This window comes from Nothoprocta perdicaria, unplaced genomic scaffold (assembly GCF_003342845.1).
Source record: "Nothoprocta perdicaria isolate Ctin4 unplaced genomic scaffold, notPer1 scaffold_17, whole genome shotgun sequence".
Taxonomy (NCBI): Eukaryota; Metazoa; Chordata; class Aves; order Tinamiformes; family Tinamidae; genus Nothoprocta; species Nothoprocta perdicaria.
Genome location: NW_020454871.1, coordinates 7,264,442 through 7,285,847, shown reverse-complemented (window position 1 = coordinate 7,285,847; position 21,406 = coordinate 7,264,442). Strand labels below are relative to the sequence as shown.

At 39.0% G+C, this 21,406-nt stretch overlaps 1 protein-coding gene across 1 annotated transcript; it reads left to right on the top strand.

Annotated features, from left to right (window-relative positions):
• The first annotated feature begins 2,050 nt into the window (after positions 1-2,050).
• On the top strand, positions 2,051-12,630 carry AMMECR1 (Alport syndrome, mental retardation, midface hypoplasia and elliptocytosis chromosomal region gene 1). Its single transcript, XM_026035999.1, has 4 exons — positions 2,051-2,161; positions 8,566-8,656; positions 10,459-10,555; positions 12,396-12,630. Exons 1-4 carry the CDS (start codon positions 2,075-2,077, stop codon positions 12,508-12,510), a joined length of 390 nt encoding a protein of 129 aa, XP_025891784.1. The 5' UTR covers positions 2,051-2,074; the 3' UTR covers positions 12,511-12,630.
• The last annotated feature ends 8,776 nt before the right edge of the window (positions 12,631-21,406 follow it).

Sequence of the window (21,406 nt, the reverse complement as noted above, 5' to 3'; positions counted from 1 at the left end):
AGCAGTTGCAAAGGCAACTTTGCAAACTGAAATATGTAATTTGTTAATGAAATAAGCTTGTCTCTGAGAGCTTTTCGGTAGTGTATTCAAATGGATTGATTGTATGATAGAGATACATGTCTTAGGGAAATTAGAAATTTGTATATAAGCAAACTTGAAGGAGTGGTGGATTTTGTTTGCATAACATTTGTTGCAACCAAAACATCAATTTAAAAAAGTTTCTGAATATAACTTTTTTTATTAAAAGGTGTGGTGAAATATCAAGAACATGTATCCATGCTCTTTATTTAATGAACCTTTTGAGAGGTAGAGGCTCAAAAGCCCTAAACTGTAAGCAGCTGTATTCCAGGAGATCTCCAGGAAAGCGATATCCCTGTATATATTTAGTGTTTTGTTTACTCTTACATTCATTACTTCTGGTACCTACTGTTTGTTATTCTTAATGCTGGTCTAGAGAGACTTCTGATTTGAGTTGATACAACTCAAATTGTATTTTTGCTCTGAGTGTCCTTTGCTCCCAAATACTGGGAAGGGGAGACCCACTGGCAGCCAAGTAACTATACAATGAATTATCCCCCCAAATTATGTTCTCAGTGTGAAATAACACAGTGTGAAAATACCAAAACTTGGAGAAGGCCCCTACTAATTCTAAGAGTATGTTCCCTTTTTTTGCAGTCACAAGCAAAACAAGTTCTGTTTAAATTATACAGCACATGACGCTGGTGCAGGATGGCGTGCTCCTTCTGGATACACACATGATGATCTCCTCTAGCTTAGACTTTCATTTTATTTCCTGTATGCTTTATTATGTGGTTGGCCCTAATAAAGTTAAGCTGTTCCTTATGCCAACCGACTACATCTGATCCTGGAACCTCAGCTGTATTCTGAGCACCGTGGTCCTGGCTGGAATTGCAGTAGCTGATGGCAACATCTGACTGTGACTAGGGCGCAGGGATAGGACCGATCTGTTAGATGAAGCAATGAGACCCTTAAGAACTTGGTAGGACTGTACAGGTCTCTTGATGTTTCTTCTCATTCGCCAAAAGGGTCAGTAAGCAGATTACAGTTTGCTTCTGTTGGACCTGAGGTGATCGTGTTCATATCCCAGCCTTTAAAGAGACTCTAAACAGTGATGTGATTCCAAGCTCACTAACTTTCACCTTCTAATTTAATGGGATCTTGAACCAAACTTTTGGCAAATAGATTCTTGCAGACTTTTATTGTTGCTTAGTACTGCTTACTGTGGCTCTGTGAAGTCTTTGCTTTGTCAAGGAGCTTTGGTGTATGTAGATATAGTTTCTCTTTGCATTTTTTACCTCATTAGGTGTGTGTTTGCCTACGTAATTGTACCTTAGCTGTCTGTGAGCTTCTGTGTTACTAATCATCACCTCTGCTTTGCAGAACAGCTTCAAGCCCTGCAGGCCAACAGGTGGTTGTACCCATCAGTATTTGTACCTTTTATATTCAACTTCACCAGTAAACATGATTATGCCTCTCTTTTTGTAAAATATTATGCTTTATCTTTTTTTATTATTATCTCTTGATTCATTAAGTGCTATAGTTTGATTACTGCATTACTGGTTGGATGATTTGCAAGCTGTAGAATTTCCCACGCTGTTCCCTAACTGTTCAGTGCTCTGGAGTTTAACCTGTTTGATAGGTGTATACTAAATTTCATGAGGAAGGACTGTGTTTTTTTTGTTTTGTTTTTAACTTTTTCATTTTTTTCATTAATAAGGTTATCACAGTATCAAGTTAAGCTTAGGTAGGAATGATGACTTAGCCTATTGCCTGGCCAGGCAAGAAATCTGATACAGACTTTTAAGGAAAGAATTTTGAGTGTTATTGAATGTATTTTTGCATTGACAGCTGAAATACCTGAGTGGTCATCACTTCATCAGGTTTTTGATTTTGTTTTGTGGGTGTTTTTTTGTCCTTTGTACTTTGCATTTGATTCATTAGATCTTTCCACTTTAACAAAAAGGAAAAGAAGGAAAAAAAAAAAAAAAGAAAAAGCCCTTTGAAATTCTATTTTGTCTTTAACAGTGCCCTTAAAGATAGTCGTTTCCCCCCAATGACGAGGGATGAGCTGCCACGGCTTTTCTGCTCAGTGTCTCTACTCACTAACTTTGAAGATGTATGTGACTACATGGATTGGGAGGTAAGGATTTCAGATGTTCTTGAAGAAAATTACTTTGATTCCTTAAGCCCTTATACAGCAACAAGCATAACATTTAAATTACCTGAATATATTTGCTGTGGTTGTCACTGTTTTGCAAATTGTTATAAAGGTGCAAAAGATCATTTAAGATTGCCATCATCTTGGACGTCTGAGTGACAAAAATGAAATTAAGTTGTTTTTGTGCCCACTTACATGATCAAAATAGTGGCCTGCACAGCTGATTTTTGACTTAAGACTCCATAATGCAGGGTGTCATGTGACTGACCATGTCCTTAAACCTGTCCTGTAGCATAGCTAACTGCAGAAACCTGGTGGGCCAGCCCATTGAGTTGGGAAAGAGCATTTACCAGTATGAAAGCTAGTAGCCTGATGTATGCTTCAGAAATACACTGCAAAAAATGAAACCAAATCCCATGTCAAACTATCTCATGTAGCTTGCAGGAGCGAGCAAAGTCTTTGCATTTAGAATGACTGGCCAGCACAGATCCCGCAAATTCCTTATGGAGTTAGGCCAAGTAAATCACTGCTCTGGTTTTTCTTTGCTAGTTACAACTGGTGCAGAATCTATTTTACTTTCTTGGTTCTGGGAATCCTGTGTTCATTCTCTTGGGAGAGCAGAATAAAAGTCACAGGTGAAGAAGCAAATGTTCCTTTCAGACTTACTTCTGAGAAAGTACCTTGAAGGAAGTGTTATTCATGCTCTAGTCTTATGCTCTAGTCTTATGCTCCTTCCCTATGCTTTTTTTTTATTTTTCCAAAAAAAAAAAACCATGTTATAGTGAGTATGGCTTTTGGTCTATAATAAGAGCAGATTTTTAAATAAAGAAAAAAAGGTTGAAATTATCATATATGGGAACATGTTCTAATGCCAGAGATGCCACATAAGTTCCAGTATTACTCTTTAATAACAGCTTAGTCCTTCTAAATACCTCTAATGTTGAGTATATACAACAACAACAACAACGACAAAAAAAAAACATTTTGAATGGGAAGAGTTCACTGTTAAAATAATAAGGGGCCCGGCAGCCATAACCTCAGCAGTATCTGTTTTACGATATTTGAAAACTTAGTAAAATTGTACTTTCTGTTCAGCTCATCCTGACAAAGGCTGATCTGATTGCTTCTGCAGAATACGAGGAATGTTGGTTTCTTTGGGGATTAATCAGCATTTTCATCATAAACAGAATTACTAATCACTTAATGTCAGAAAAAAAAAAAAAAAGCCTAAGCTCAAACTTTGGGTGTGTTCTAATCAAAAAATAGCTTTTTTTCAGGGGAGTTGTTTATCTTGTCTCTGGGCCCTGAATTACCTGTATGTTTTAAACCATGTTCTCAACTGTTCAAGACTATGATGACTTTTTAAACCTTAAAGACTAGACTTTCTGGTTTACTAGGTTAATTTTTAGTACTTATCATAGAGATATTTTGGATGCAACAATTTAATTAAATTTACTAAAAATAAGACTGTCTGTAGAAGTGTAAGGTATTATTTAATGTTATTTTATTCTCTCAATAATAAACTCCTAAGATGACCAAAATACTCATCCTTTAAAACCTGAAATCAAAATCTGAGCTCGGAAAATCAACTCTTCCTTGAAAAGACAGGATCTTAGCTTTGTTCCTTGGAGACCAACTCTTATTTTGTGACTGTAGTGTTTATATGAAACGGATGATTTTATTTTTTATATCTTATGGCAGAATTCTTCAAAATTCAACAGCAGAGGAAACACATTTTATAACACTTGAAACTTTAATCTATGGAACTTAATACAGAAATGTAACTTTGCTCATGTAACTTCTGCAAAACGTCCCCTCCTGGCATCTCAAGGAGAAGCCAAACTTATTGGGGGAATTTAGAGGGTCAGAAATAGTCTGTATGTTATTCATTGGCTTGGTCACTCTCTCCCATTTCATGTAAAGCTTTTTAATACTAGGCTTTTAAAACCTTCAGCAAATTGCTACAGATTTTAAGAGGTGATTACAATTTCCTCCTCCTTTTTGGGCACAGCGGTTGCCTTTTTCATGCCTTATTTTGTTTCTTTTTTCTTCCTACAGATTAAGCATGCTTTTGAAGTGATTGTATCATATATAGATTGTATCATAGATAGCATGCAAGATTTCCGTGCAAAATTGGGAGGTGGGGGGGAATAAATAAATGTGAAGGAGAGAATTTGTCATTGTTAGTCCTTAAAAGAATGATTCACCACTGTTTGTGCCCCTGTCAGTGAGAGCTTATGTCATCCATGTTTCTTTTAAGGGAGCTGCAGTTATGCAATGTTAATGGCAAAAAGACATTTCAGGATGGCTAGAATATGACGTAAAGAGAGATTCTGCATCTGCCGTCTGGTATAATGCTAATTTCCAGATCATCCTGAAAAGCATCAGCCTGGTTAGGAGACCTTGCTTCTGTAGGTATGCTACTGATGATCTTGTGGGAGCTAATTCAGCAATTTGCTGATGGAGGTCAGAATAATTCAAAATTGCAGGTTCAGCCAACCTGTAGTGCTCTAGGGACAAGATCATTTGAAGATGTGGCTCAGGAGTGGCGTCTGTATCCTGAAGCAGAGTGAGAGCTCTTCCTATCTCTGAACTGATGCCCAAATGGAAGAAATGAGTATTTCAGTTGCATCAAGCAATGAGAGATCCTTTAGCTGCAGGGCCTACAGCCAAGTAAATAGGAGGCATGAGTGAATTGACTGCCATTAGCTCCCATATGATTTTTCAAATTGCTGCCATTTTCACCTTTTTTGAAGGTTTGTATTTTCTCCTTGTTGCTTTCAAAAGACCATTTCAGCACAGTGGGTTATGAAGACACTTCCTAAAACATAACTGAGGTTTCCGAGTCACCTGTGCCTGTGTGTGACGGGCTCTGTGCAGCACCGCTGCCCAGGCTGGAGGCTTTGACAGCCCAGAAGCACAGGAGCTGCCACACACAGCTGTGAAATCATTTTGCTGTGGTCCAGGTGATAACCATGATGGTGGGTGTCACAACCCTTCCATCCCCATGAAATGGGCTCCTGGGAGCAGCTGAGGCCCGGGGTGCTCGTGTCCTGTGTCGAGTTGCCTGGGGCCATCTTGGGACTCCAGTCTGTCATGAGGCACCTCACGAGGGCAAATTGTGCTCGTATCTCTGATCCACCTATTTATTTTCTCATGTGCAAATACAAAAGTGTTTTTACTTCTCTGTGTCTCTTGATCTCATGTTATTGTCAATGAGCACCTGTTATTTTATCCCTTTTCTCACTCATTTCACCAAGAGTGTGCTTTTGCACGACAAGGTAAAGCCTATCTGGCTGATTCGGGACCCTTTCTCTCCAGTTTTCTTATTGCAGCGTTATAAGGGGTTGGAATTGTTGTAAGAGGAAAGTTTTTAGAAGACATGATTATAGTTCCTGTGGGGTAATGAATACCTAGAACTGATACTAAATGCCCAGAAGCTGCTGCTTCTTAAAATACCTCAGAAGAGCTGTTTGCCTTCAAGTTGCTTTTCTTCAGTAAAATAAGTCTGCAGAGTTGTACATGTTTGCACTGTTGAGACAAAAGCCTGTGTGTGCTGGTTTAAATATTAGCTTGAATGGCTGTAGCCAGTAATGATGCCCAGAAGGTGCCTTTTTGTTGTTGGCAAAGATTGACATTTAAGAGTTGTGGGATTTCTTCCATTCCTCTTCTGGACCCTTGAAAAGGGCAGCAACTTTTACTGCCTGTTCTCTTAGAACAGAAAGGAATAGTCTTCATCTCTGTCATCTCTAACTTATGTCCTTTGGGCAGTATTCAGTGAACCCATATATGTCAATAAATGATTTATTTAAGGGTGAAAAAAAAAAAGAGCACGTCATGAGTTGGAGAAGAGCCACTTGCATCTGATTAAAGCAGAATTCAGTATTAAAGCTCTATTAAATATCATCAGAATGAAGGCAGCATCTTTATTACAAATTTGATGCTAAGAAATTGCAAATTTCAGCTAACATAGTGACTAGTATGTGGTAATCATAGAATCCAATTCTGGATGTTTGTGTACTGGTGTTTCTGTAGTACTAGCTGAAGTAAATAAAAGGGAAGCTCTTCTCCCTGTTATCAGAAGGAATCCCGTACATGCTAAAGACTTAATTTATTGCTTTAACATCTTTATAGCTTATTGCTGTTCAAAACCTGAGCTTATGAGCAGTGAATTGGTATAAGGATTAGCTTAGCTCAGCGCAATTCCCAGCTGACAGTCTCATGCAGTGGGCACTGTTTCTTCCTCTGAGTCCAGCTGAGACATTGGTGCAAGAGGAGGTTTGTAACCCTGCTTGGAGCTTTGAGGAGGAAGCTGGCACTAGAGCTGCAGCGCTTCGGAGCTTAGATCCCGGCATGGATCTGGGCTAAGCTTGATGTTAGCATGGTTGGTACGTACGGTCCGCAGTAAACCATCCAGAGACAGCAGCAGCTGCCAGAACAGTAAATATGAGGTGTGTTTCTTTTCCCTATCCTGAGACAAAATAACACATGTAAAATTTTTGGATCTGGTCCTCTTGCCATGCTAATAGCTAACTTTGGTATCAAACTGCCTGTGTTAATGATTTGTAAACTGTTCTAAGAAATGCCTAAGCAGAATGCAAATCAGTATGGAAAATTTCAGTCCTGTGTTAGCCTGTACTTTGCTACCTGCTTTCATAAAGCAAAATCTGAGGTTGTGTTGAAGTCAATTAAAAAGTGAAATTGAAAAACATAATTTCATGCAATCCTCAGATTAGTGAAAGATTTGTGTGTTTGAATCAATGTAGTCTCTGGACCCAGTTTTAAGTAATCTCTGGCTTCTTATACAGTGGGACAAGATGTTTAGATCCCAGTATTACTCTATTCTGTAAAATCCTGTAGAGATACTTCTGTTGGAACAGGCTGGCTGCTGCCTTTTTGGCTGGCTCTCCTTGTTTGGCTTCCCATGCATGGGAAATGCATCCCCCGCTCGTGGGGCACATCAGGAGCAGGAGGTGTGCGAAGCTTCGCAACACAGCACGATCCGAGTGTGCTCGTTGCCCTGGTAGATGGTAATGGGCAAGATGGGGCTGGAACTCATCTGCAGAAGAACAGACTTGCTCAGCCTGTCTTTCTGCCCTGCACAGATGTTGTTATTCCATGCACACTTGACTGATATGTAATACCTACTAAATCAGCGATTTTATTTAATTTAAGAAGCTCACCACAGACTGGGGGCAGCTAAGTCCTGGGCTGAGCCTGGCAGGCAAGCCGGTTTCAGGCTCATGATGTCTTTTGGACGTGATGCTGCCCTTTCCACGTGTGAGAATATTATTGGGAATGTCCCAGGAGTCTCTTTAGGAAGCCCAAATAAGAACATGTAAATTGCCGTAACTGAGCCATATCCCACGAAGCCTCTTTAACTCTGGCTTATGGTCACCATTGAACAAGAGGTTGTGTGGAGCTTTTCAAATGTGCCTTATCTGCTGCTGGCTGTCACGCAGCTAGGGTGGAAAATGGAAAAAATCTTGCAGCAGTTTTGAGGCAATTGATTAATTCTGTGCTCAGAAAAAAGTGCAATAACTAAATAATGTTATACTCCTGAAAACATAAGCAATTCCACACGCACTCAAGAACTTCAGGATGTAAATAGAAATTGAGTCTGAGTTATGTGCATAGGGAACTAAAACCGTGAGGCAGCTGATGTACATGCGCACGTGCTCGCATGCTGTTGTAGGTGCCCTGCAAGGGGAAGGTGCCTCACGCTGCGCTCCTGGCTCAGCACCTCGCATGCTGCACGTGGGGCCTGAGCACCCTCAGCAGAGGTGCCCAGCCTCTTCCCATGGCCACTGAACATTGAACTAGGTGTTTTGCCTTCCCTGTGGGGACAGTTCATGGCAATGGGAGCGTGAAGCTGCCCGTCCTTCTGGCTCTTTGGGTGGGTCTCCTTTGCCTCCCTGCACCTATGCAGAAATCTTCAGGACTGCATGTGGGAGATTTGTGTCCAAGTGTCTCACCATTAGCTTGTGACTTCAGATGAAACTGTGGCTCATAATTGAAGCCCTTAGATTTGCTGGCTGTTTTCCCGCTTGTGAGACAGAGCGGGTGGTCCCGAGCCACCCCGGGGGCCAGGGGAGCAGCGGTGCTGCGGCCGCTGTGGGGATGCAGGAGCCCTGTGGCCGTCCTGCACGGGCCAGAGCTGCGGGCTCTGCTGCGTGGTCACAAGGATGCTTGTGCTGCTGTTGGTTTCAAGGCTCTCAGGTGGACTAAATTCACCTCCGCACCATGTTTTAACACTACTATCCCAAAAGGGGATCAACCCCCAAAAGGTTCACGTTCTGGGCCTTACTGCATTAAAAATTTATTTCTTTTTCTTCCTTTTTTTTTTTTTTTTTTTATGTACTAATAAAACTGCCCATTTCTTGCAGGTGGGTGTACATGGCATTAGAATAGAGTTCATCAATGAAAAAGGATCAAAACGCACCGCCACCTACTTACCGGAGGTTGCAAAGGAGCAAGGTCATTGTTGCACTTTATTTCATATGATCTGGTGAAGAATTTAAACATACGTATAAATCTAAAATGCAATATTTGACCTTGCACTGATGTCAGATGATGGAGCAATATTTAATTGTAAGAAAAGACTCTTCTATAAAATGCAAATTACATGTCTGTATAAATAATCCCCGTATAGGGATTTCGGTTAGTTGCAGCAGTGTGGGCTTCTTTTTGTTTATATTTTTTTTACACAAATCATAAATGCAATGTAGCTATGCATGGAATGAAATATGGAGTGGGTGATAAATGCTGTTGAGCATTATTACATTTTTAAAGCTACCGATATTCACATATTTGTCACGTTGTGTTAGAAGTGGCTTGCAGAAACTCCTCTAATTAAGCAGTAAGATAGGGATTTTAACAGCCTATTTATTCCTAAACTTGCAGTGCTAAAGTTGTCTTCTCTCTTGCTGCTGCTACTTAATCCCACTTAAAAGCATCAGCTTCCTGGGTTCTTTTGGGTAGATAGAAAAGAATTGATTTAATAAGGAAAGCCCAAATAATGTCTTATTTATAAAAGTGTCCTTTTAATAGAGGCACACACTTAAGCTCATGCATTGAAAGAACTGCCCAGGTTAGGCTTGTTGAATAGCAAGCTGATGTGCTCAGCAGCTAACTTGGACTGCGCGCTAATGTTTTTTCTCTTGCAGGTTTGACAGTGTGTCTCGATCTTTTAAATTTGGCACTGCTGGGGTGTTTTTCTGTGGCTTTTTTGTCTTTTTTGTTTTGTTTGTTTGATTTTTATTTCTCTATATTCAAATTTGATCTGCAAAAGAACACAATGAAATCTTCACTAAAGATCTTCTTTAATAAATAAGTATCTCCCTAACTGGTCACTTAAAATTCTAGAAGATTTCCATGGCTTTTTTTTTTTTTTTTTTTTTTTTTTTTTTTTTTTTTTTTTTTTTTTTTTTTTTTTTTTTTTTTTTTTTTTTTTTTGCTAGTTAAAGAAGTGTTTTTGTCAAGACCCTTGATGATCACTTACTGGAGATTTCATAAAAGTCAACAGTTTAAAAATGTCTGGATAGTCTTAATAGACCATACATAATGATCTGAATCTTTGTGGCACCCAAAATTATTCTGTTGTTTTATTTTCTTTCTTTTTAATGCAATGATACGACTAATCTAATTATGGTGTGCATTTGGAAATAACCATGTCTAACTGCTATCTTGAAGTATTAGACTTCTATAAATCAATATATATAAAAGTTTGGAATAGCAGGAAGACTTTGAGAACAGAAATGAACCTAAATTCTGTCTAATTTTTAATGAATCATTTTTATTAATCAGCTGCCCATAACATGGTATAGTAATCCTGAAGTAGGAATTATCACTGCAAAGTTAATAGCTATTTTTATGGCAGAGTCAAGTTTCCAAGTCCTTTGCATGTGTTCAGCCAGTTTTTAAACTGTATTTCAGATTAAAGTTTAACTTTTCATAGTGTGGTTTCCATTTATAATGTGTAAAGTGATAGTAAGACACGATCGTAAAAGTGTAAGACATTTCAGAAAAGTATAATTTTGTATATAACACCCAATCCAGGAAAACTGGATTGTAGTGGATCTCTATTTAAAATCAGCTGCAAGATGCACAATTGTACAGCAAATTTGATTTAGAAAGAAATCCTGTGCATCTTAGGCAGATGGGAATGTTTTGTGTGTTTAAAGTGAACTTCAGCCAAGCACTTGCATACTATGTTTTTTTACAACATCTGTTCTTATCACAATATTTTTCACTAACTTTTTTGCTGTAAAATTCAACAGGGTGGGACCACATTCAGACCATAGATTCCTTATTGAGAAAAGGAGGCTACAAAGCTCCAATTACTAAGGAATTCAGGAAAACCATAAAGCTAACCAGGTGTGTATTACGGAGTACTACAAAGAAATTACTTTTGTAATACCTTGATATGTTCATTTGTGGTAAGTGGCCATTTCAAATGTCAACAGTAACCATTCTTGCATATATTAACTTCTTTCTTTCTGCAATAGCAGTGTGGACTTCTGAGAAGATGCTTGTTTTAATTATAATGGGGATTGCTGGCACTAAGCAAGGCAGAGCAGACTGACATTAAATACAGGCTGCACATGTATCAGGCTGCCTGCGTATTTCATTTCACACTGTTACTGTAATGTGACAGCTTTGGAAGATCTTAGCACGGCCTTAGATCTCTCTTTTCCTGGTGTGTTCATTGGCTGTGATGGGTCTGCAGGGCCTGTGGTCAGCAGGATGACTTGCCATTGGCAGCCCATATCTGAGAGTACTGTGGGCCGCTGCTGTCAGGTCCTGGCGGCCCCTTGGTTGGGACCAGCAGTCGGTTCTCCGAGAAGGTGCCCCCTCTGTTTTACTTCTTCTGGTGGCACTGGGAGCATGGGCCAGGTTTCCACCTGCTAGTGAGCTACCTGCTTGACTGTGGCAGGGCATTCTCAGTAGCAAAGCTGTGCACCCGATGCCTAATGTCACAGACTGCATGGATGCATTGACTTAATTTTCTAGGATGGCTGCATTTTCTTTCTCATCTCCTTAAGTGAGCAGCTGTGATTCTAGGCAGGCTGCCCTTAGCCTGCTTTGACCCATTTACACACAGCTTCATTAACTGCCGAGCTCACGGTTTAGTTTGGCAGGGGATTTCATTCAGAGACCAGCTTATACATCAAGTGCAGTGAGTGCCCCGTTCCAGTCATCAGTTCCACAAGAGCTGAAGCTAAGCTTAGCTGGAGTCACTGGCCACTGTTAAATCAGTTCTTTGTTAGCAAACAGTGTTGTATTAGGTAAATGTGGACTCCGTGGTACTCTGAAACACAGCCACCAAAGCAAAAAGTGCAAGGTGTTTTGTTCTTTTGTGCTGACCAAGATGTTTCCCCCAGAAAAGAACAACAGAAGCAGGTGTGTTTGCTACCTGAGCTGCTGCAGTTGCTGCACCCGAACATGGTTTCAGCTTTTGTGCTGGGCTGTGCTGAGCTCTGGAGGCATCTGTTGAGACCTCTCAGCTCTGAAAAGGGGAGGGAGCAACAAGGAGGACTCCAGAGAAGAGATCTAACAAACAGGAGATGGCAGTGTTCCTTCTAGATGATAGTTGTGGAAATGCAGAATAGCATTGTTTTGGTTTTGCAGGTGAGTGTAGTTGTGGCAATATGTTCCATGCTGTTGAACAGCACTGATGTTAAGTTTAACCTGAATGTTAGCTTTGGGGAGCAGGATCTTGCTTTACTTTTATATAGTCAAAAAAGGATACTAGTGTACTTGATAGAGCTGCAATTATTAATAAAGTAGAATTTGGCAGACAACTGATATATATTTTAAAAGTCTAGAGATTTGTGGTATGTTTTCATTTTTTTTTCCTGCTAGGCCTAGTGTAGAGAGCTCGCTGAGGTTATGGGACATTCTTAACAAGTCACCATCGGTTTATGTTATTTCTATCTCAAGTGATGTCATAGGTAATAGTTTGTAACAGTTCTGTATTTTAAAACATCTTTATATAATCACTTAGGCTGTGACTTAAGTAATTTGTTTTAAGAATAACTACATTGAAAACTAGTGATCTATTTTCTGTCTTTGTGCAGCTGAGGCTAGTCTTATTTCTAACATGAGAAGTACAAAGCTGTTGTCACTGTTAAGCACACAACTAGTGGTGTATTTCTAATGCTCCTCAGAGCTTCGTAGTGAAACTTCTTGAATTTGCTTCTTTGCTCCTTTCTAGGTACCGTAGTGAGAAGATGACCATGAGCTACACAGAGTACCTTGCCCATCGTCAGCATCATCACTTCCAAAACGGCATTGGGCACCCCCTTCCACCGTACAACCATTATTCCTGACACTGAGCCGCATGACCAGTCACTGGACCTCTCTGCAGACCTCTTCCCAGGAGACCCTGCCCCTTCTTGGTCTAGCTATCTCTATTACTGTACCATTTTATGATGATAGTTTCCGTTGCCGTGTTGAGGCTTCTCCTTAGATGGTTAAGCTCATCGTGGCAACGGGTGGGAAAACTGCATTATTACAAAGATCCCATACTTTTTTTGTTGTTGTTTACTGAGTCACTGCAGATTTTTTTGCAGCATATAGCCCTTGGGATTTTTATGAAATTTTAAATTTCTACTTCATTAACATTGAATTATATCAATCAAGACTTTCTGTGACTGTGGATGGAAGGAAAGAGTTTAAGGGTTACAGTTAGGCATTCTTCGTTCAGAAATAAAAGAGGCATTTATGGCTTTTACATTAATAGCTGTAGCAGGGAATGAAACATATCAGATTCAGGTATTAAACTAGACAATGAATTGCATTCTTATAACCTTCGTAATAATGTCAGTGTGCACTATCTCACCCCTGCAGTCAAGCTTTCATGTAGCTATATACATGATCTTCAGACCCAGCACACACAGCCAAAACTTGCAGGGTGACATACAAAAAGCTTTATTTGGGATGAAGAGAAGCTGTTATATCTACAGTGAGAGGTAATGATAATATGGAAGCATTTTCAGTCATGGCATAAACCCATTAGGCTAGTAGATTTCCCATCCCACTCTGGGAAGCAAGGGCTCTTCAGCCCTGGCTTGACTAGTCACAGTAATGCAGCTGTAATGAGTCGATGCCTTTCTGAGGATCTCAGATTAGGAGTCACCTTGGTTTTTAAAAACAGGTTGGTGAGTAGCAGATGTCATATTAGGAAGAAAATGGATTTAGATTTTAGTGCCTTTGACTATGACATAACTATATACTTATATATAAAATTCATAGAAATAAATATAGCAAATGTGCCAGATATTCTAGCAAACTATACTGAGTTCTCTGCTGATCTGGCATCAGGTTTCTTAGGTTTTGGGTGGTGGGGTTTTTTTTTGTTTTGTTTTGTTTTGTTTTTTTGTTTTGTTTTTGTTTTTTTTTTGTTTTCGGTTTGTTTTAATCAAACCTATTTTGGAAGTCCTACCTTCCCTTTTTTGTTCATTCTTTTTCTCTTGGACTTACTGAGTTATATCAAAGTATAGTTTGATAAAAGTAAACTTTTTTTAATGTATGTTTGTGTTATGAAAGAGCACAGCACATATGCCATAATTTACATGTTTTCATCTATTGCAGGAATAGTACTTGAGAGCTCTAAGTACTGTATAATATTTCTGATACCTCTCCACAAGTTAGAAGAAAGAAAACTGATTGGAACTTTTTACAGCTGTAAAAATAGGATATAGAAAGAGGTATGTGTGGTATCGTTGCAAGCCCAGTACATGCTCGGAGTTAGCTCCTTGCTCATGTGCCTGCAGAACTCCCACGAATACCTGTTGTTCAGTGCGTATGCTAGGGGTCAACACATCCCTTCAATTATAGAAAAGACCTTCCTAATATGGGTGGGTAAACTGCAGTAAGCAGAGAAAAGTTACTTCATAACAAATATTAGTAAAAAATACAGATAATTGAAATAGATAAATTAAGATGCAACAAATGCCAGACTAATTGTAAAATGTTTCAGTGTTTCAAAAATATTTGGATAAATTATGCTCGTCCCTTATGTGAGGTTAGCTTTGCTACTTAATTTTTACAGAGGTTCTTATAGAAGGTCTATGGTATTCCTTCATCCACAGCATTTGATGTCCAAATACTAACACTTTCAGTTGTGATGCCTTAATTTATAACTAAACAGAGGGCCTGAAAATTCAGGAGCCAAGAGGATGCCAGGCAGACGCTGCAGAAATAAATAGATGTTTATATAGAGGCTATTTTGGATGATACTGTTGTGTTTCTACTTGGAGAACGTTTTAAAATGGGTTAGTCTTCAAGTGGGAAATCTGGACAAGTGTCTACCTGACAGAGGTGTTTTGGTTTGGGTTTTTTTTTTTTTCCTTGCCCTTATGGGGAAACTGAGCACAAACTGAATCATATTGTCTGCTGCAAAAAAAGTCATCCAATCCCATCTTTATCTGTCATCTCGTTACAGCATGCTCGTGCTTCTACAGGAGCTCATTGTTAGAAGTTTTTTAAAAAAGATCTATTATATATAAAAATATATATGTATTGAAAGGTGCTAATCAACCTCAAGCAGGTCACGTGACTGGTCATGCGGATCTAAAATCATATCAGATTTTTTAAAGATCTTCGATATATGCAGATGTTATACAGAATTTCTTACCAGTGTAATAATGATATACTGATGAATAAACAATCCTGCAGGTTTTTAAGGACAAGGTCAGCAATACTTCCCACCATGGCTTGGGGGGGAAAAGGATAGTTTTGTCTCCTTTTTGTATACAGCATAATGCACAACATATTTTTGTCTATCTTTCAGTAGCTGTTGCTTAAAAATATAGTGTAAAGGGTGTTATACAACCTGTAAAGGTGTGCTTTTGAAAGGGAGTAATGCCAGACCCTTCTGGACCAGAGTTTTGCTATCACTAATTAAAAAATCTGTTATAAAGTCTATAGTCAATCAGACTTGTATGCTATATTTTATAAAAATGTTTAGAATAATCAGTCTATCTACAGTGTTTCTAGGGCACCTACCTCCTCAGCATGCAATTGCTGAGAATGCTACAGATTGTTTCTGTGTAATTGTGGGTTTCTCTGTACAAAATGCACAGTTCACTGTGACATGCACTGGGACAGAATAGGTCTGCTTGCTTAAAGCTGATCAAGAAACGCTTTCATAAATGTCACTTCCCCCTTAATTATGTTTATTGCCCTTTCAGATAGAAAGTATTATCTTTCAGGTAGAGATTTTTTTCATTATTTGGGGTACTTTATAAGAAGTTAAGGTACAACCGAGTAGCCTGTTTCACCACTGTTTTTAAGTTGGAACGCTAACTTCCAGTGAGCACTAATCAGTTTGCCTTACTCCATTAAAAGAGTTTCCTTTTAATTCTTTTGCTTAACTTCTCCCAAACCCATGTTGTTAAATTGAGTTAGGCAGCAAGCCCCTAGAGATGCTGTGAAACTCTTCCTTGGCCCTGCTTCCTTCTGGTGACCGCTGCAGCACCAGCCTTGCCCCAGCTCAATGCCAGTGCTGCCTGTGGCAGGGGAGGGCACCCGAGTTCCCACCTCAGGTCTGCTGCTACTTAATCAAGACAGTGAAATCCCCTGGCACACCCTGGCATTTGTATACAGCCCTCCTTGCTCGTCTTCAGATGTGCAGGTTTTTAAAATTCTTGTCTGGAGTAGGTTACATCTCTTGTGTGTGTTAGATCGAACCAAAGAAGCCTCCAGCCATGCCCAAATGCTGCTCCTAAAGCCTGCCTTCCAGTCCTTACAAAATCCCTGCAGGATTAAATGTATTAACTTTTTTATTTTTGTACAGTTTCTAACTGATTTTTGCTAGTGATGTTAATTGAATTAAGTTTATTTGGGGAGTCTGAGTATCTACTCCATTTAAATAAACTGGTGACTTTCCTTTTATGTTGGAGAAAAAAAAAAGGAAAAAAAAAAAAAAAAAAGGAAACCCAAAGTGTGCCTCTAAGATTTAAGGGTTTCTGGTTACATTTATTCTTAAGACCAGCAATGATTCTTTATATACAAAGATATGTTTTCCTCGTTTTTTATTACTGTTAAAAAATAAAGAATAAAAACCTCTTTCTTTGCTCTGGACCCAGTAATTGTGCTGGTACATAAACGCACTGAGAAAACAAACTTTTGTTTGAAACTTTTGTAACAACTTATGACTGTTTTTGTATATCAAAGTTGATTCTTTTCAAAATATTTGGATCTAGTTTCTAAGTTATTTTAGTGTTTTATATGTTACAAAAAAAATTACTTTGTTCACCAGCATCTTGAGTTATCTATAATGCAATGGTGACACAATAGGCTTAAAGCTACCTGGAGTAGCTTGTTGGGCCTCTCTCTTTTCCTTCCTTAGCAACTTGATTGATTACGATATCACAGATTACCCAAAACCCTTTCCTTTATAACTAGATCCTCCTTCCTTCCACATTCAATTGCTATTAGTGTGAAGAAACTGTTGAAATGGGCATTTTAATATAAGTATGGCTTAAAAAGATAAAAATGAGGAGAAAAAAACAAAAAAAAAAATAGAAGGTTATCTGTGGGTCTGTGAGATATGGCTGTGGAAAGATATTGTAGTAGTTTTAACACTATTGTTATTACCTTTTAAATCATTTATCCAATAAAATAAGGAAAAAGAATAACCATTTCTTTTTATGTTTCTCTCCTTAATTGTGTGACTTGATAAGTTGTTTGTTTCTGGTTTTGACATCTGAAATTAGTACTAATTTCAGATGCTAATGATGCTAGGAATATTTCCCTGTGATTAACTCAGTCTTTTCATTTTGCCCTACTGTAGGAACAAATTGGACAGGTGCAGCTTGCAGTCTAATTCAGAAGTGAGTCACTGAACACTCCAGCTTATATCAGCATTTCAGGTCCAGTTTTATACTTTTTATGTCTAACTTTAAATACTGAATTATGTCCATTGTTAGTTCCCTTACTCTTTGAGAGTTGGAAGTGGTTAAACTTTTTAAAAATACAGCACCAGTTAGATGAGTGTGACTGATGCACATCCCTGCAATACAATAGGAACATTATTCAACAAGATAAATAATACTAAGTTAAAGCAAAATTTATATCCAATAATATCTTTGAGTAAATAATTTCAGTATACTTTATTCATATTATTTTCACAGTAGAAAGTATAATTTTAAGGTATTACAAGATTTTATTAAAAATGCTAACTAAAATATCTATGTACCCTTTCAGCATTGAGGACTGATACAGATATTACTCCACTTGCTTGAAGCTTCTACATGGAAAATAAAAATTAGCTCTGCAGGGGAAAAGCTACTTAAGTAAATAACTTAAATATTAGCATGTTACAGATTTTAGTCTGAATTTGATAAATAGCTATCTCGAACTTACAGTCCACTGTGATGTAGGCAATTTAGACTTAATGAAATTTCCTACAAAGTATTTCCTGCTGGTGGCAACTTACCTGCGTTGATATTAAACAGTGCAAGGCTGCCTTAAGAATTGGAGTTGAAGGGAGATTTAAGAGAATAACTGACAGCAACAAGTGGATAAAGAAATCCCTCAGTGGTCCTCAGGTTTCCATAAAGCACTTTATACCAGATTTCTGTTCCAGCTGTTTTATCAGACTTTACATTGTTACAGAGAAATGAAGCTGGGGAATTGATTCTGATCCCAGATTGCTGAAAGCCTTCTACAATGCACATACCTTTCTGACTGGAGCTTATTGTATCATTCATACTCCATACTCGTATTCAATATTTTGAATATTCACATGTAAGATATTCAATATTTTCTCTTTCCAGGAATGGCTGTCAAGAAATTTATATAGTTAGATGTTGGCTGGTCCGAGGACAACAGTGCAACACAGCAACACTGTTGCAGTATACTTAAAGGCCCTTTAATTACTGTCAGAAATACTTGAGGTGCATTAGAGAGATGACTTCTGTACCTCAGAGTAATTTCTGGACAAAAGTTTAGGCTGAAAGTGTAAGTACTTGTTCTGTTGTACTCTGTTCTTCTACTGAAGTGACACAGGACAGGAACTATGTAACATTCTCTACCAAAGCTGTGCCAAGTGCAAGTAGTAGCGCAGAAATTATCTCTTACTTTCAGATTTCAAGCACAATCAAATGAAGGGCGAATACAGAGAGAGGTACTCCTCCCTGGGCTTTTTATCCTTAAGATATGGACAGGAAATATTTAAGCAAGGATCAGAGGATCTATCAGGAAGGTAGGCTCAGGTTTCTCTTGTAACAATTGCCAGATATGAGATGTAAGTTCTACTTAATGCTTAGACTATCCAGAACTCCTGATAATCATTGTTTTTACTTGTAGGAATGGCTACATGTGGCACAGACCAGGCCTGGCATTACAGACAGCTTAGGAGTAGAATCCATGTTCTTATCTGATATGGTATCTGTCAAATATTCAAAGCCTCTTAGGATTCTACTAGCCTTACAAACTGAAGTGGGAAGTTCAGTTTACTAGTTTTCAGGAGTCATAAGCAAGATACATAGTGCCTGGTATATACCTAGAATAATAACAAAACTGTACAGTATTCCTTAAAATGCATTTATTTGTTTTAATATAAAGATTTAACAACTATTTGCCCAGTGGACGTAGGATGCAACAACAAAAAAGGAACACCGGACCAAAATACAAAAACAAATACACAAATTACCCCTTATTTGCAAATGTTACCTCCTTTAACAAGTTTTAACACATTAAAAAATTTACAAAATATAGAACACTTTTACAAATTATTCAGAACTAAGAGCATATGAGGCAGTTCAGCCTCCCCACCTCCATCCTCGGCCCTGCCCCTTCCCTTCTGTGCCTGGGAAAGGTGCTGCTTGAAGGGGAGCGCAGGGCCCCTGGAGCTGCCCGTTTCCGCAGGGACCGCCGGGCCCCAGCTGGGGCAGCAGCCCCTGTGCCCTGGCGCAGGCTGGGCAGCCAGTGCTGAGGCAACGGGCACTGCTCGGCCTGCTGCGTCCTCTGCAGCAGGGAAAGGATGACTCGGGAAATGGGGAGATCATTTCTTAAAAAAGTACAAAATTGACTCTGAAGAAAAGGAAAAGCAATTTTAAAACCACCTTGGCTTCAATTAGGTTACACTTAAAGCTGCAAGACAAATTTATAGCAATATCACTGAGTACAAGATCATAGAACTCAACAGATGTGTTATGTATCTTGTCACTGTAAATAGAAAAACATCAAGTTTGCCCTCATCTGCCTGTTGAAATCTTCCACATACCAGGAGAAGGGCTGATATATGCCCTCTTCCTGATTTTCAGCCTTTTCAGAGCATTATCTGCTAAGACTAATTTAATTCATAAAAGTCTGCCTCTAGTGAAACAACTGCAACACCAAGAAAAACAGCACATCTGTATTTTCCCTTATCTATAAATGTATAGGAAACCAATGCCTGCGGTTTACACACAAGACTTGGAACACAGAAGTACAATATTTAAATAGTTGCAAGTAGCAATTTTGGAAAGGAACATATAATTAGGTTTTACAAAACATTATCCAATATACAGAAATATCAAAACTCCAACTGAGGCCAGAGACAGAGGGACAGAACTTGCAGGTTGAGGTACTCTATCATCTTAAGGTGTGCAAATGAACCGACTCTTCCTCTCTCCCAGCTTCAGCGAGGCAGCGCCTGCGTAAGCACAAGGAAGCTTTGCTTTTTAGCAATGTTTACCAAGCCCTAAGAAGCCAAACCAGAAGCAAGTCTAGATGGGTTCTCATAGACTGTGGTCTCTCATTGATCTATGTAAGTATGACCAAGAGCTTTGATTTACCAGCAAGGGAAACAAAATAGAATTTCTTCTTTGGTGTTTAAGAACACTGAACAGATATAGCTAAAACACCGCTCACGTTGTCTGAATCCTTGGAAAGTAGCACTGTATGTGTCTTGGACAACTAAAGCCTTGGCGCTGTAATTCTAAAGTCCCTGGGCTATTGCCAGACATTATGGTGGGTGCAGAAGTTTCTTTAGCTCCCTTTTGTGCTTTGGAGTGCTGCTTTCCCAGTCTGCATTAACAAACCTATCCGTAAACAATTTTATTGTAGTTAGTAATGCTGCATGTATGCAGGTGCTTGGACAGTGAATGGAAATTTAGGCTGCCTTTCACTGTGACAGAGTAATCAATTCATCCTACTTTGTATGATTACTATGCGTAAAAAAAAAAAAAAAGGAAAATAAATGGCTTTGTTCACAGACCTGATTAATTCAAGAAAAACTTCTCTGTCCAGTCTAGCCTTCAGCACCGCAGGTAAGTTTTTCCCCTGGCAGTGGACAGCAGCTCTTCACAAGCAAGGCAGTGAGCAGTCTCTCTCTTTCTACTGTCAGAAAGAGAGGAGGGCTCTGCTGCCTTCCCTCCCCCTTCTGCTCCTAGTTGCATTATTCTGCCGTTTTACAGCAGCCCTGGCACTCCTAACATCCTTATGACTGTAGAAGTCATTTTAAATCTTTTTTTTTTTCTGAATTACCACATTTATTCAGTCATTTTAGCAATAGAAATGGTGTGGAAGAGTCTAAAAGGCTGCAGTCCCAGCCTAAAGTAAGGTAGGGAAGGGAAGCATGTGTTTCCTTTTGGTAACGGGGAGTTGTCTTACCAGTTTGCCCCAGCTTGTGAAACTGGCGCCAAAGAACTTCACTAGGATAACAGAGAGGGGCCTAAGCCACAGCACAGAGCCACATATCTGATGTGGAGAGGGATCGTGGGAGCAACTGCTTCTGGTAGGTCTGCTGTCACAGCCAGGGTTCCCTGGAACTACACCAGCAACCCCTCTATCCAGATTCTCGTAAGGGTTTCCCTAGGGTCAAGCAGATTTAGAAAATACCAGTCCGGTTCTTGAATTTAATGTGAGAGAAAGAGAAAAGAAAGGAGGAAGGGTGAGCGAGGGGCCTTTTCTGTTTGTAACTCACCTTTTTCCAGTAGCTACAATATTTTTTAGAACAGGTAAGGAAACAGAAACAATGCTTCAAAAACTAGTAATATTTAAAAAACAATGCTCATATTGAAAAATTCTTTCTAAAATGCTTTCAAACATTCTTTTTAACCAGGATTTAATTCAATCCAAGGCATTTTGCCAATTTCATATGTAAATAAAAAAAGATAAGCTTGACCATAACTGGGGGGAGGGAAGAGCACATGCATATATGCATGCGTGTGTGCGTGTATTCTGCAGCCAGGCAATTTGCAAGTCAGAACCTGGGGTGAAGCACTTCACATT